This window comes from Gobius niger, assembly GCF_951799975.1.
Source record: "Gobius niger genome assembly, chromosome: 10".
Taxonomy (NCBI): domain Eukaryota; kingdom Metazoa; phylum Chordata; class Actinopteri; order Gobiiformes; family Gobiidae; genus Gobius; species Gobius niger.
The window spans coordinates 1,628,533-1,644,788 of NC_136861.1; the positions used below are offsets into that span (position 1 = coordinate 1,628,533).

The window sequence follows — 16,256 nt, forward strand, 5'->3', positions numbered from 1 at the left end:
GGTGCAGTCTTTTGACTTGGCATCCACTGGTAAACAGAAGCAGAAATACTTCTGTCATATTATTGTCACAGACAATAATATGACAGAAGTATTTATTCAATCTTGGTCAGTGACATTTTTAGAAGGTTGTGTTTCTGACACTTCTCATTTATTCTCATTAATTTGTTTCTGTTCTCATTATCCGGAGCAGTTTTCCTCTTTCGAAATGATCACTCTCAGCTGTTGTGTGACACACACACACGCGCACACACACACTGAGGTATCATCGACCCATCACTACTTCACATGTGGAAGAAAATTCTTGCACTTCGTTATCCAAACGCAATACAATTCGTTTTTCTACAATAGTTTGGCTGTAGTACATTTTTTACACCACTAGATGGAGCCAATACCAACACTCCGTGATACAGTGTGGACGCAGTAATGGGAAAGTGTATCATCTGCCCATCACTACCTCAAAGGGCCACATTAAATCATCTTGTCCTTGACACGTGTCCTACATGTTCCAGCCGTGTCCTCGTGTGTAGAAGGACCTGTTCCCCACAACTGCCTCTAAAATCCTGCACTGTCACTCAAAACGCTGTTACTTCATGTCCAAAGTGCCGTCATGCACGAGCTGCAGTTACGCATAAGACCTGTGGTGGCAGTAGTGAGAATCAAAATGACCAACTTGCATCTAGTCCCTTTGAGGGCTGGGATTCTTTAGGAATCTTCAACTTCAATTTTGGGGAAATTCTAAGAGAACATCACGATTCTCAGAATTTTCTCAGAATTTGGCCCCAGGAACAACTCTTTGCACCAAGAGTCAATACGGCCCCTGGTCTTGGGAAACATTTAACCTCCAGATTTAAAGATGAAATTGACTCTAAACATTAGAAGAAGAAAAAAGTACATTAGCCATTTTATGTAAAATATATATATTTTTCTTTTCATACACACCATCTGCAGATTACCACATTTTGTCCCAAATCATTTAATGTAATATTTAATTTTAATGCGCTAACAGAATATAAAAACTATAGAATTGTACTTTTAGGGGGCGGCTCTTTACCCTGACCCTGGGCCGTCAATTTACCCCATTTTTTTCTCTTTAGAAAAGGCAAGTTTATTTACACCTCGGCGCACCTACAACTGCTTTTAAATGAACAAACCCACCATCAGAAAATAAATGGACCACTACATGTGACACCATCATTTTTGTATCAGGCCAAACATTTACTTTGGGTGAAAAACACAGTGGGTTATTTTAAGGTCAATTTTTCAAAAATGTTTGTCTTGCGATTTGAAATCATGTACAGATCAAATCTATAATCTCACATAAAAGTTGAAATGTTAACCTTTAATGGGTGGTTCGAATGACCCACTGGCTCCGCCTATCAGTTCAGTATCGGATATTTGAAATCCTGATAGCGTATTTTTCCCTCAGTATCGACTCCGATATCCGATCCCAGTATCGTACAGTTCCAGCTAAATGAAAGCCACACAAAACCATCGATCCATTCCTTTTATTTCCCTTAAAGTGCCGTCAGTGCAGCTCCAACATCAGACGGACAAACATGACGTTACATTCCTTTGTAAACATGAGCAGCAGACGTGTGGGGAGTCCGTGATGTCCTCCAGCAGAGCCTCATGCAGACACAGGTACTTTGTACACAGTAGTAAATATACACACTCATCGCAGTCGTCACACAGAGGACAGAGAACATGCCTGTGCTCTGTTTACATGTTAACATAGAAAAGACAGCTTTAAACATGTACACACGTGGAAACAGAGACTTGTCATTGTGTCATTAGAATGTGTATTTTAAATGTTTTTTTTTTACACAGATATAACATGTTTGAATATTCTTTGTAATCGACTTTCAGACACTGAACAGTCCACATTATCATCCCCCAGTGCAGTGAGGACATGCTGCCACTATAGCAGAAGTGTGGTTTCAATAGCCTTTCCTTTCAAAATAATGTCAGTTACGTCTCCCTTTTGATCTGAAATAATCCCACGTACCCCCAGGGGTCCCCGTGCTCTTGGTTGAGAAACACTGGTCTACAACCCAAACTTTTCAAGCCGCAATCCCCCAAATCACTGGGCTCGGGACCCCCTTCTGTAAAATGTAATTAGTATTTACAACCATTTAAGGAGCAAAGCATTTATGAGCTGGTTTAATTTAATGTTAGTTTGGATTCTGTATTTTTAATATTTGGCCTAATTTCACTGTTTTCAATCAAGAACACATCAGATTCAACGTCAGAAATGTCCCCGGCTGGTCTACAAGAACAAGTCCAATGTCAAGAAAGAAACGAAACAAAATAAAACAAACAAATAAACAACTTAACAAATAAAAACAACTTAAAGGCACATGATGCAGCTTTTTACGCCAAAAAAGAGTTGATGTTTGTGCGTAACTCTTTGTTTTTCTCAGTAAAAGGTATTGTTGTTTTTTGCACTTTTGGGGTTTGTTATCTTATATGATTTATTCATTATCTTTATGACAAAGCAATGTCAATGTTTTCCAGCACATTTTCACCTGTTTCTGATGGTTTACAAAAGCATCGTTTAAGTATGGCAAATGAGGAAGTCCCTAAAATATTGAGATATTCATTTTTGTCAGTATCGCCCAGCTCTAGTTACCACAGGGTTTATACAGGCAGCAGCCAGTCAACTTTAACTATAGACTTAAAGCAGTACTCAGTAACATGTTCACCTTAATAAATCCTTTCCGTAGTCCCTGTGGGGGTAATACAAGTGTTTATGGGATGGTGGAGGGTCTTTCATCGCCCCCTGGTGTCTCTGGCCAGAAAACCACACTTGAAACCTGACTGCCACCGGACCGGAGCCACCAACACACACTAATAGAATTACGAAGAAGAAGCTAACATGCTAACAGGCAAAGCTAACTGCGGACTAGCGCCACTTAAACAGTATTTACAGCCAAAAAAAAAGTGTTCCATTGTGTAATTGGATTTACAATATCCCTCTGTCCCTTTATCTTTTCTGTCAGCGTAGTATTTACTCTCACGGACAATTAATACGTTAAAAAAATCACATCTTGCTACGACACCTGCAGTTGTGCTTATGGGGCAAGAGTTACTTAGTACTGCTTTAATGCCACGAACATTGGCGAACAATGGATTCATGAGGGGAAATCTCAGCATTCAAAAGCAAAAGGGAAACAACACAAGTCAAGTTCATCATCATTTTGTACAATTCCAGCCCAAACTGCTGCTGAATGTGTCACGGAGCAAAATGAGTCCAGCAATGCAGTTATTCCTCAGTAAGTTTTGATTTAATGCCAGTTTTTAATCCAATTGAATGCCTTGATTGACTCTTCACTCGGTTCTGAGGGAGTGTGAAGCAGGAATATGACCCTACTGTGCATGTTTTAGGTTCCACAGGAGAGGTACGGAACGAGAAGCTTATTGATTTCATAACCGCTCACAAACAGGAGTGTTTTGGGCTGGCACCACATGTCATCTGTGTGAGAACTGGGATCACAGAACTTTAATGACATGGTGCGCTACAGTTAAAATAGTTCTCAAGACAGAGCGAATCTAAAAATGCATATAACTGAAAGTATATTATCTACACTCTTGCCTCTTACTGTAATTGATTAATTCTATGTTGATGTTTTTATTGATTGTATTTGTTTTCTTGTATTTATGCAACTGTGAAGCACTTTGAATTGCCTTGTGTATGAATTGTGCTCTACAAATAAACTTGCCTTGCCTTACAGTCATGTGGACAGCAGAGGGCAGCACTGTCACAGACACAAATCTCACACAAACACATATTGCTTAAAACCTGCCGTACAGCACATCACTCACACAGCTCTTACACGTATTTTCAGAAACTACAAGGTCTTAGCTTTCAAATGAGGCATTGCACTGGCCTGTAGGTTGTGAACAAAGCGATGAATGTGCAGCGAAAACAAGTAGAACGGGATGAAAAAGCAGGATGAGGGCTAGTGGGTGCGGAAAAAAACAAAACATTCTATGGTTTTCCCTATTTCCTCCTCATTTTATTCCCCCCTTTTTTTTTTCTAGTTTTTGCCACAATTTCTCCCAATTTCCCCCAAATGATTCACATTTTCCCCACATTTCTCGACATTGGATATGAATATTGTAAATGTGCAGATCTTCCGCACATTATTGTTCTGTTTTCTGGTTCTAGAGGACACACATTTTAGTATAGGTATCAGAAAAAGTCTCATTCGGGGATCGGTATCGAAAACCAAGTATCGTTAAAGTCCTGGTATCAGTAAATGGAACGGTGCCCCCGCCTGGCTAACGGCTGACTGAGCAGCAGGAGCCAGGCTAACGGCACCCGGCCTATATATCTATTCATTTGGTTTATTTGATAAGGACGGATACAAAAACATATATAACAGAAGCGCATTTGCAGCACTCGTGCCTAGATGGGCTGACAGAGCAGTTAAGGTACCAGACATGTTAAAATGGGATGAGAGGACACTGAACTGTACACACAGGAGAAGACAGGGACACGGCACTAAAGCACAAAGCTGCTGCTGCTGCACATCCATGATTTTGCATGTTTTTTAAAGATGCCAAATCCCATCATAGATTTGATTTGAGCAGGAAATAAGTTCCAGAGATGTGCAGCTCTCACTGAAAGTGCAGACTGGGAAAAGGCACTTTGCAGTCTCCATTTGAGGCTCGGGTCGACCTTCCCCCGCCCTGCAGCCGCTCACACACACACTCGAAGGCTCTGGGGCCAGTCCTTTGAGACACTTAAAGTAAAAATCAGTTTCAGTACTAAAGACTTGTACATAGTATAAAGTAGTGGCACTGTGTTATGGTCCCAGCCCCGAGAGGCCCAGTAAACAGTGTAACAGGTTCAGAGCCACATAAACACACACTTTTACAGTAAAAAAGCTTTGGTTTTAAACCGGCAGCACCAAACTTTAGGGTGACCAGATCGTAACCCGTCAAGTGTGGGAGATCAGGCAAAGCTGGACAATGAGGCCCATCTCATAAAGAACATGCAGAGGGTATTCAGAGACTGGATTAGGGATTGCTGAGGAGCCGTTTAGAGCCGTCCCTGAGCTCATGAGTCTGTAGTAGTAGTCTCGCCAACCAGACTCCGCTTCTTTACAGAAGAGGGTCTGGCAACGCTCCATTGTGCGCTTTCAAAGGAAGTGACGCAGCGATATGGAGCCTACCGACCAATCAGAGCAGCTCCCTGAACGGGCGTCACGTTGTTGAGCCTTTGTTTTGTAGTTTTTCAACACAAGCAACCACTTCCCGTAATGCTCCGGTATGCTTGTGTTCTTAGGTTTTTCTGACATAAACGACAGAAGTCATTTACTGAACTCTGTGTGTCAGGGAGCGCCATTGTTAATGTCCGAATGATACAACTTTCTTGTCGTCGTTTCTGTCGTCACATCCGCTATGTTCTCATTGGCTGCTGCGCTTCGGTTGTCCCACATTAGTCCCGCCTCAAGCAGTAGCTTTTCTACGACAGGGTCGCCAGACTAGTCTCCTGTTTATTGATTAATAAACATCGGAGATTAGTCTGGATGCCAGGCTACTGTAGCAGCTCCTGTCACTGCTCTGACAGGCCAACGAGTAAACCCTCATGTGCGACCCCCACTGTCCTATCACACTGTCAGCTGTGCCGTCCCTCACACTGTGGGACATCTGGTCACCCGAGTCTCCTTTGGCTGTTGACGTAGTGTCTCACCCTGACAGACGTGTGTAAACAGACTCAAAACACTTTTGAAACAAAAAAGAAAGAACCAGTATAAAAAAGTATAAAAAATACCTTCACATTGAAGTATCACCTACTAATTAACTTAACTACAGTTAAAGTCCATGTTCAGCACTAGTCCAGAGCCGTCAGTCGTACTCATCCTCCAGGTCCACCACGTTCTCCTGGAAACAGAAGGTTCAGGTTCACCAGAACAAAAGTCACAGATGGTTAAACACAGAAGTCTCCCCACACTGACACATGTCTCTGAGCTGGAGTGTGAGGACCGGCTCCGCGCTGTCGTGTGTGACTTATGCTAAGTCCAGGACATATTTCATTTCTTTGTATTATGATAAAAAGTGTTTCATTTGAGAAAATCGAGTGTGAAAACCTGATTAGTTGTTGTGTTGGTTGATTATAAAGGGAAACCTACGCAGATGCAGAAACATACTGTCCAGTCCAGGGCTGGACTGGCCATCGGGAGATTCGGGAGATTTCCCGGTGGGCCGACGTACTTTTGGGCCGATCGGGCCAGTTAAATCGAGATAAGGCCCATTACACCTTACACCGGCCCACAATTAACAAGTAAAGCCATTAGAATCTCTATCATTATATTGATGCAATTACACAATTACTCCACTAGAGGAAAGTGACTTTTTATACCCTTCTGGTGGCACGATTTCTTGAGTCATGGTTCCAAAATAATCTTGTATAATGAGCAATGGGCCTCTCGGATATAACACTCATGCCCCTCACATTGCAAATTTAAGAGGAAATAGTTTGTTGTAACTCCCTCCAGGACCCACAGAACCTTAGACCTCTATTTTTTATACATTTTAGACAAATGTTTGCAAAGAAGTGCATGCTGGGGTTTGTCATGTGACTCCGTCTTGCCCCTCGTCGTCAGTGCAGTTTGGAAATCTTCTTGTTTCCATTGAAAGGATTTACAATGTTTGGCCTTTTTTGGACTTATATTTTCACTCCACACCTCTCTTACTCTGTGGTGAGTTTCACTGTTTCATCTTCAATCTACAGTTTGATCATTTGGTTGGTTTTGAGAAGTTTATTTGTGTTGCAGTCGCGAGAGGAACTTCATTAACGGAACGCACATTTTAAGATTGTTAAGTAATTTTACAAAAGTTCCTTCAAGTTATTAATGACAAGATTAAAGTCTTGAGTGCTCTGAGGTGTTAGCTTGAATTCGGCAGAAACAACATGCAACTATTGTCCTCGATTCGTAGCTTATACTGTTTTAGTTCAAGACAAGGGCTTATTGTTTTGCTCATCACCTCGACTATTGCATGGAATATGACAGTTTTTTTTTTTTAGAGGGCCGGTCTTGACCCAAAAGTCCCGGGCTGATTTTTTCTGCCAGACCAGCCCTGGTCCAGTCCTGCACCTTCTCACTGAGGCAAGAGCTAACTCGGCCACTTCATCTATAAAGTTGATTAGTGTCAGAAAAGTCCATGAGAGCTGTGCACGTGTGGCCATGACGCTGAAATCTTCTTTTATTTCGTGTTCACGTTAACCTGTGGACAGGAAGTCGTGGTGCCCCTCCCCTCCTGTGATGTCTGGTCTAACGTACCCAGCCTCCTTGGCGCTTGACCCAGGGGGTGAAGTTCTCCATGTAGCACTCGGCGTAGCCTTCTAGCCGCTGCGTGCCCGTTGCCGTGACGATGCGGCGGGACACCTCCATGGAGACGGCCATGCGGCGCAGTGTGGGGCTGGCCTCGGGAGTCAGCGGGGCGGGGGCCTCGCTCAGGCCGGGGGCAGTGCTGACCGCGTCCAGCAGCCGAGAGAAGGAGGCGTAGGACAGACGGGACAGGCTGGAGCGCAGGAACGGCTCCGACTCGATCTGCAACAGGAGAAATACAACATGGAGACTCGCCTCATCTCCAGGGGACTCGAGTCTCCAACTGGTCTCCAAACAGTCTCCAGGCCGGTGAATCAGGCCCTTTAGTGGTGCTTTTTCACACACCAAACAGACCTTAGGCTCTTTGTGTCCACAGAGTGTGACAAGCCTGTTTTAAGTTCAAGTCTGCAGATTTAACATCACTTTGCAGCTCAATTACAACCACAATCCAAAAATGTAATAACGGACATGAACAGCACAGGTGGGATTGTTTTACTGCCCAGGAGCCACTCTTCCTCCAACAGCTGAACAACTGGACTCATCCAGCACTAAATCATTTGCTTCTCATTCCCATTTTCGTTTGATATAATCAGTGTGTCCTGTTTAATCTGTTTTTAATTCGTTTTTAATAGGGCTGAAACGACTAATCGATTAATCGACGACTTATCGATTATTGAAATAGTCGACAACTATTTTAGTAATCGATTACTCGTTTTCTGGTTCACACAGACTAAAATGGAGCAAAAATGACATAAAAAATGTAGTATTTTTGATGAAAACCTACTTTGATTTTATATTTAGGGTCTGTAGTGTTTCGTACATTGTAAATTTCATTAATAGAGCCTTCAAAAAACATTTCCCTTTAGTTTACTCCATCAACACAACTTAAGCGCAAAAAAAAAAAAAAAAATTCCTACACCGTCCACAGCCAAGCGATAAAAATAATCGATAGATTAATCGATAACAAAATAATCGTTAGTTGCAGCCCTAGTTTTGAATCTGCAGCCTATGCTTTGGTGAAAATCTCTTGTAGCATCTGAATAAAAAACTATATTGTACTTGTTGCTGTGAACACTGTCACCGCTTTTGGACGCCATGGTGAGAAAGCACTTTGGCCTCAGTTGTGCCACAGAGAGGACACTGAAGCTTGTGCCATTTGTTTGTTTTTTGACTGATCGACAAAACAGTTTCCAAAGTGCTCCTAAAAATAACAAAAAAGAGAATGTGACGCTTGTTTTCTCAAAAGTCACTAAGCCGAACTCTGAATTCTTTTCTTTTCTTACAGCAGCCACAGTTTTGACTAATTTGCTAATAATATTTGTCTTTCTATAAAAAAACAAAGTATATCTCCTTTCTTCCTGGTGTTTGGGCGCATGTTCCTCTGATCTTTGTGTGTGATGGACCTTGGTGTTGATGGCGTCTCCCTCCAGAATGATGAGCCGGGCCAGCTTCTGCACCATGGTCTCTTTGTCGTACACTAGAAACACACAACAAACGCTCACCGGTCAGTGTGGTCAAGACTGCACTGTATATCTGACGATATGCATTTGGATTGTCGAGGTAGGTTTGTCTCAAATACTGTTGAGGCAGGTTTGTGAAGCTGTAACAGTGACACCACACCCCAACAACCACACCCAGAGAAGAAGGTGGGTCTGGACACACATGATAAACATGTGACTGATCCGACCAATCACGACCGTCACAGAGAACTGATAAGGCTACGTCACTCACTGCGCCGCTGTGTTGTAGTTTTCTCAATAGTGACATGCACAGAAGTTAGAAACCAAAACTAATCATTCTCTCGTCAATCTGTGTGTGTTAGGCCCACCCGTCCAAACTGCTCAAACTGCTCACATTGCTCCGTGACCAGACTAACTTCCCTGCGTGGAATGGACAGGGAATAGTATGGCAGAGCCAGGCAACAGTTATTGTCCTTTAGGTGTGGATGCCGTTTTATTTTATTATTTTAAACGAGGCTGTGTGGAAGTTTATTAGACAGAGGATGGTCTTATAAACACCCTGCAATGTGTGGACATGGCCTCAGATCAGAGGTTACAGAATCATGGCTGTTTTTAACCTGATGTTGGTTGATAGCCATTCCAGTATTTCTCCAGCAGAGGGCGCACTGTGCATGTGTGATTTCACTCGTTGAGATTTTTCTGCTCTTATTTTGTTGCTGACCATATTCTTTCCTCCTGTCAGAATCAGTTTTTGACTGTAATGTCCTGGATACATGTTCAAACACAGCATCATTGTAGTTGGACAACTCGGTCTACAGATGTGCTGTGTTGTAGCATGACGCAGCAGTAAAGACCGCACATCGCTGTTTCAGCTCCCACACATCTGGAAAGATGTTTGGGACTGAACAGGATGAGTTTTCTCCTTCAGTAGCCAACTGTCATGTGCTGTTTATACACTATGTTCAAACTGTCTGAAGGATGAGGTGCAGTCCCACCTTAATGCACCCATAGGCCCCGGGGCTTGAACAGAATTGTAGAATGAGCGTGTATGAAGAGGACAGAGTCAGACGGGCTCTTTACAGCATGCAGCGCAGACGTTTGCGATGGTGCGAGTGGTGCGTGTATCTGCAGGCGTGTATCTGCAGGCGTGTATCTGCAGGCGTGTATCTGCAGGCGTGGATCTGCAGGCGTGGATCTGCAGGCGTGTATCTGCAGGCGTGGATCTGCAGCGGCTCCGCGCCTGCTGGTTTATAAAGAGGCTGCGGCGCAAAGCGGCACCGGTTCTCCTTGTCGATATACTCGTTGCTGCTCCAGAGGGACAAAAGAGCCATTAAAGGAGGCTGAAGAGCCACAGTTTGCCGTCCCCCGTGTTAGGCCCTTGAATACGGTAGGCCCCTGGGCTCCAGCCCCTGCTAGCCCGTTGGTTAAGGCGGCTCTGATGAGGTGCACTGACCAGCAGTGTGTGACCCTCCGGAGCACATGTGTCTGAATACGAGGACACCCTTTAGAAGACGAGCTCCACATCACTCTCGGTGACAGTATTGGTCTTGGGCTCATTTATTGCAGACTGGTGTGATCTACAAATGAATGTCCAGACTGTACCTGTTTGGGCCTCTCCTGGTGAGGGTGGGGTGACTCCTGGTGGGGAGGGGACCCGTGGAGGGGGCTCAGGAGACTGCCTCTTGATGCTATTGCTCTTGTAGGCGATCTGCTCCAGCCTCTCTGCCACGTCCTCGTAGAACTGCGGAGGGTGATCTACAGACAGAACACAGCACTGACCAATGGGACCAAATCTCCTCCAGCCAATCAGGGTCTCACATGTCCCCAGGACCTTCTAAGCTGATGATGTGCCAGGCCCGTCCCCATAATCACTATGTCCACTTCTCGTTCAATCAGTGAAAGATAAACAAAACTTCATTTTCAACTCGTCAGTACATTTATTTACATTTATGATTTATGTTACGCTCAGCTCCATCAGAGCAGCATAAACACTGACGGTGTAGGACACGGGGACAGGAGCTTAAAGGATGTAAACTGCCTGAGTAGATCATATTTGTGAGGAAGTGAGTATGGTGCTAAAATAAAAGTATGAAATATCTTTTCATTAATCTTTAGAATAGGCACATGGCTGGAATTTTTAAGTAATTTGTCCATTGTCAATTATATCGTCAAATGTATCGTTATCGTGATATTTCTTTTTTATATCGTGATATAGATTTTAGGCTATATCGCCCTGCCCTAGTGTTATATAAATGTTAAAAAATGCATTTAGAACAAGGTAATAATATTGTTCTCCAGCCTGAACTTGTGACAGTGACTTGTGATGCGCGAGCTAAAACTTGGGATGTTCCGAACCGATATTCAGTGTCAGTAGCCGATCCATGTGTTTTGAGTGTATCGGGTCCGATCCCCCAAAAGACAGCCATGAATCTGCAGCGACTCTGGCCTCAAGATTTACTGCAGCGCTGCTAATGCTATCGCTATCGCTATCGCTATCGCTAACGCTATCGCTATCGCAAACAGGTGCAGTTTGAACCCTCACTGGGGACGATCAGCAGCTGTTAAAAACACAATAGGGGGAAAAGATCCTTGTTTCCTTTGCTTTTGTCATGTAGCCTTTACCGCGGAGTCAGAAACAGCTTCTTAGTCAGCACTTTCATTTACGCGGAATAATAATCCATGTCCTCCCAGTGCAGATGTCTCTGACAGGCCCTCAACATAATGCAATAGAACCTGTGATAGAAGCCACTGAAACTGCTGTGTGTGTCGCAGTGCATGACTCTTGAAAACGATCGGTATCGGCAGCACAGACGTGTCAAAATATCGGACACGGACATCCTGATGGAAGAACTACTAAATCATCCTGGAGAGTCGGAGTAAATGCACTCTTTAACTCTTTAAAAAGTTGAAGGCTGGAGGAGCTGAGGAAGCGGCATGTTTGGATGCAGAGGAGAAGGTCTTACTGGGAGAGATGAGCGTGGGGGGGCTCCCAGGGGCCTCGGGGGTGCTTGGGCTCTGGGGGACGATGGCCAGGGTGCTGGGTCGTGCAGGTGGAGGAGCAGCCGGACTGGGCTCCTTGTCCTTGTCCAGTCTCTTCTTGAAGAACTTGGACAGTCTTCGCTTGATCTTCTTCCGGCTCAGCTTCTTCTTCTTGTCCGGGTCTTCTTCGTCTGAGGTGGACAGAGGAGAGGCCAGCTCGTCCTGAGGACACAGGCCACACTTTACTCAAGGGGAAGTAAGCGTACAGACAATATTGCACTGTTGTGGGCTTCAGGCACTTCTACCAATGATGCAATAAAACCGTCTGAATAAAGTGACCTTCTCCTCCAGGTCTGTTTTTTTGCCTGTGTGTCCCCTGAACTCTCTCACCTCCACGTCCTTCGGCTGACCGCTCTTGTTCCTCATGTCCTTGGGCCTCTGCGGAGCGCTCCGTTTGGGCAGCTGCTTCTTCAGCAGGCCCATGAAGCCGCTCTTCTTCTCGTCGGCAGAGCTGACCTCCTCGGCCTGGGAGTTATAGCCCTCCCTGGGTTTGGCCCCATATCTGAGGACGAACAACATCACAAAGAGAGCACTGTCGTCAGTTACTTTGACATATCGTTTTGTTGCTTTGGACTGAACACACGCCCGCTTGAGTACGATCCGTCCTTGCTCTCTGATTGGTTACCTGAGCTTGTTGGGATCACGATCGACTACTGGAGGTCCACAGTCCTGCCCACCCGAAGAGCTGCTCCAGAAGGAAAGAACATCCTATTCATTTCTACCATAGATGTTTCAAAACCAAATATAACACTAAGGGGGTCGTTTATACCGACCTGTAGTATTCCTCTGGAGTATAAAGCCCTATTTAGAATGACCTCGGGACCTCAGGTAAAAAGTGAATATTACTGACGTCTGAATTTGCCATGTCAGTAGAATGGAAGGTAAATTTCCCCCATTTTGATCCTTAAAAGAACAGGCCACCATTTTACTAAGATATGTTCTTACCTGTCTGGTCTTTGTGCGTGCCCTCAGTCACGCAAAAGACCAGAAGATGTTGTTAGCATTTGGCCTCTCCGAGCACATTCCTATAGCTCCAAACGAGGGTGAAGTTGGAAGTTACCGCGCTCTTCCACGGGCACAAAGACCAGACAGGTACGGATCAACTCGTCTAAGCTCAGGTAAGAACATATCTCAGTGTGGAAAAACGGAGGCCTGTTCATTGATGGAAGTTGACATTTTTATACTCGCTACTGCCACGTCAGGTCTTACGCGTAACTGCAGCTTCAATATTAAAGGAATAGGCCACCGTTTTTACACACTGAGTATTATTACGCCTTGCAATATAGTTCCCCTTTTTATCCACTTAATTTTGTATTTATACTTTGTGTAACACTTCACGTAACCATATTTAAATAGGGAAAACGTGGAAGAGCTTGGTAGCTTCTACCTTGACCTGGTTTGGAGCTATAGAGGAGAGAGGGAGAGGCTAAATGCTAATGCCGTCTGCGCTGTGTTTACGTGACTGAGGACACGCGTGAAGACCAGACAGGTACACATGAACTCGTCTAAGCTCAGGTAAGAACATATCTCAGTATGAAAACACACTGGCCTGTTCCCTTAAACTCATGCGTGACGGCACTTCGGATCCGAAGTAACAACTTTCTGAGACAGTGCAGGATTTTAGAGGCAGGTCTGAGCTCATTCTACACATTAGGACATGGCTGGAACATGTACGGGGAGGAAAATACGTAATAACATTTTTAAAACTATGTCTAGTCCCTTTAAGGGTAACTCTGCAAACTCCTCATTCTCAGGTGATAATCCCGTACGAATCGACGGTCGGAGATCGGAAAGTTTTGAACCAGCCGCAATGACGGCAACGTTGCCTTTTTCCCAGTTTATTTATGAACACATTTAGGCTAGACCGTAGTAATAACATGCATCAGAGCTTCACCCCACCCTAAACTACGCCATGGCAACGTTTGACAGACCAACATGGCGGCTCTGAGAGAACCTCTGGATGCGTTTCTGTTTCAGAGTGAACGGAAACGGCCGCTTGATGTCACAGACTTGATGCTGATCTAAGAAAGAAAGAAACAGCCTCTCGCTAAAGCAAAGCTCACATGAACAAACCTGAGAGGCAGCGCCCACATCACCAATGAAGAAAAGTCAGTCATTCAGTCTTCATTATCTATCTGTCATTTCCAAAAAGAAAGTCTGTGGAAATGAGTGAATCACTGACTTTGCTGATCACCGTGCGAATGCATAGAAAAATGACCTCCGTCCCCAGGTCATTCTAGTCCTGACCGGATAGGGTTAAAGAAGGGTTTCCTGGTTATAGAGGGGGGGATTTGATCGCTTACTTTCAAATTTCACTCTCTCTCTCCTCATTTTGCAAACTCACAGACCATCACTTTAATAACTGTTTGAAGGGACAGAGTAAAAGCTGAGGCTGTACTGACATTAAGGGGGCGTGGTTCTGTTACCTGTGCTGGTTGCGGTAAGCCCCCCCGACCCTCCCCGGCCTCTCCTTCAGGGGGATGGTGGCGACCCGGTGGAGGAAGGCCTGAAGCACCAGATGGGTCTCGGCTTTGACCTCCAGCATGGACACGGACGACACGGAGGAGGTGGAGGGCAGGCGGCCCCCGTTCTCCATCTTTCATACCTGGGACACACACAGGAGGGGGAGACAGAGGTCAGAGGTCAGAGGTCAGAGGCAGCACTATGTAGCACACAGTTATGCCGTGTTTCCATGTCTCTTCTCCTGGTTTTACTTCTATTTCCACGAGAATGTTTCTGCTACAATTACTGAAGGAACAACAGAGCAGCGATGATAGTTCTGTGAGCCGTCATGAGAACGATGTGGACCAATGGTGGGGCTTATGGCCCAAAAAGGACAAAAACCAGAGGAAAAATGACGAGCAGAAAAATATTGAAAGAAATGTATTCTGAGAAGGGGTCGCGGCCCACTAAAAATGCTTCTGCGACCCACTTTTGTGTCCCGACCTTCCAGTTCAGAACCACTGGTTTATGACACCTGAACCCAGAGCCTCCTTAACCAATGGGCTAGCAGGGGCTGGAGCCCGGGGGCCCACCAATCAAGGGCCTATCCTTGAGGATAGGCCCTTTTTTCCTAAGGGGGAAAAAAGAAAAGATGATTTGTTGATTTTCACGTCCATCCCTTCCCTTTGCGGCCTGACTGACCGTACGTGAGGACTGTGCTGCTCCTGTGGGTACCTGCAGTCGGCCCGCCCTACCTGGCCCAGAGGGAAACATGCAAGAGTAGCAGGGTTTTTGTGGGATTTCGGGTTAGGGTTTGCACTGAGGGGGGTGGGGGCCTGTGGGTACATTAAGGTGGGCCTGCCTGACCCGATACCTTGATTTGTTTTTACAGCAGCACCCAGCCCCGTCAGCAGATACTTGATACAGTTACAGCCAATACAATGACTGTAAGTACTCTAAAGTACATGTGTGACATTCAGAGGAACTTCCTCAATAAATACTTTAAGGTTTTATGAGCTGTGATTCCACCACACCTTTATCTAGAGGAACAATATTTGAAACGAGGAAGGCTCTTAAGTCTAAAAAAAAGACAGAAGTGGAAGTGACCCTTATTAATGCATTATGACCAATCTGACCATAAATAAAGCCATGTGTTTATTCTCTGTTGTTTAAATGTGATGATTTAGACACAGAATGTTCTTTAGGCCATTCTGTTGTTACATAAATCAGGTTTTGTGGAAACCTTCAGAAAGCCCCCCCCCCCCCCCCCCCCCCTCCTCCTCCGTGTCCACTGGGCCCGGGACACAGCGGTCAAACACGCTTTCACTTTGCCTGAATGGAATGGGACCTGACCGGTGCGCGCGCCTCCGTCACCAGGAAATACCGACAGACACAACAACAACAACAAGGCGCCGGGAGAGAGAGAGCGGGACGCGGGGCGAACCCTCCCGGCGGAGCACGCGACAGGCCCCGCGGACAGAGGGGGGGGGGAGTGCCGTACCTGTGCGGGGCTCTGGACGGGTCGGCGGGGTGGGCGCAGAGGCTGGCGCGCGGAGTGACCCCGGTCCGCTTGGTCCGCTGGTCCGAGTGTGTGAAGTGAAGTTGCGACTGCGCGTACATTAGTCCCGCCCCCACAATGACGTCACTGGTGAGAGGGGGAGGGGGGAGGGGGAGTTCCAGGGCTCCAGCCCAGCTCAGATCTCAGGACGTGGGGAGAGTGGGGTCAGTTGAAACACCTTTATGTTTTGAAAATAAAACATGTTATTTGTATATGGCAGTGGTTCTCAACCTTTTGGAGGCGCGACCCCCATTATAACAGTTCATTAGGATCGTGACCCCCGCCTGGGTCAGACCATGGGAAAAACAGGGACTTTAACCTCTTAACTCCCGCCTGAACCGAGAGGATATTTTTCCTCACGTCATCAGATTTATTTCCATCATTTTTTTGTTGGGTTTTCAACTCATTTTTGTAAGTTTT

The 16,256-nt window shown here is 45.4% G+C and overlaps 1 protein-coding gene across 1 annotated transcript; it reads right to left on the bottom strand.

Moving 5' to 3' along the window:
* Window positions 1–5,632: 5,632 nt before the first annotated feature.
* bcl2l12 (BCL2 like 12) lies at window positions 5,633–15,828 on the bottom strand. The gene is made up of 9 exons (XM_079565076.1): window positions 15,780–15,828; window positions 14,263–14,441; window positions 12,462–12,521; window positions 12,167–12,338; window positions 11,761–11,998; window positions 10,400–10,552; window positions 8,741–8,814; window positions 7,290–7,559; window positions 5,633–5,889 (listed from the first exon to the last, which is right to left on the bottom strand). The coding sequence occupies exons 2-9, from the start codon at window positions 14,430–14,432 to the stop codon at window positions 5,854–5,856; spliced, it is 1,173 nt and encodes a 390-aa protein (XP_079421202.1). The 5' UTR covers window positions 14,433–14,441; window positions 15,780–15,828; the 3' UTR covers window positions 5,633–5,853.
* Window positions 15,829–16,256: the final 428 nt, after the last annotated feature.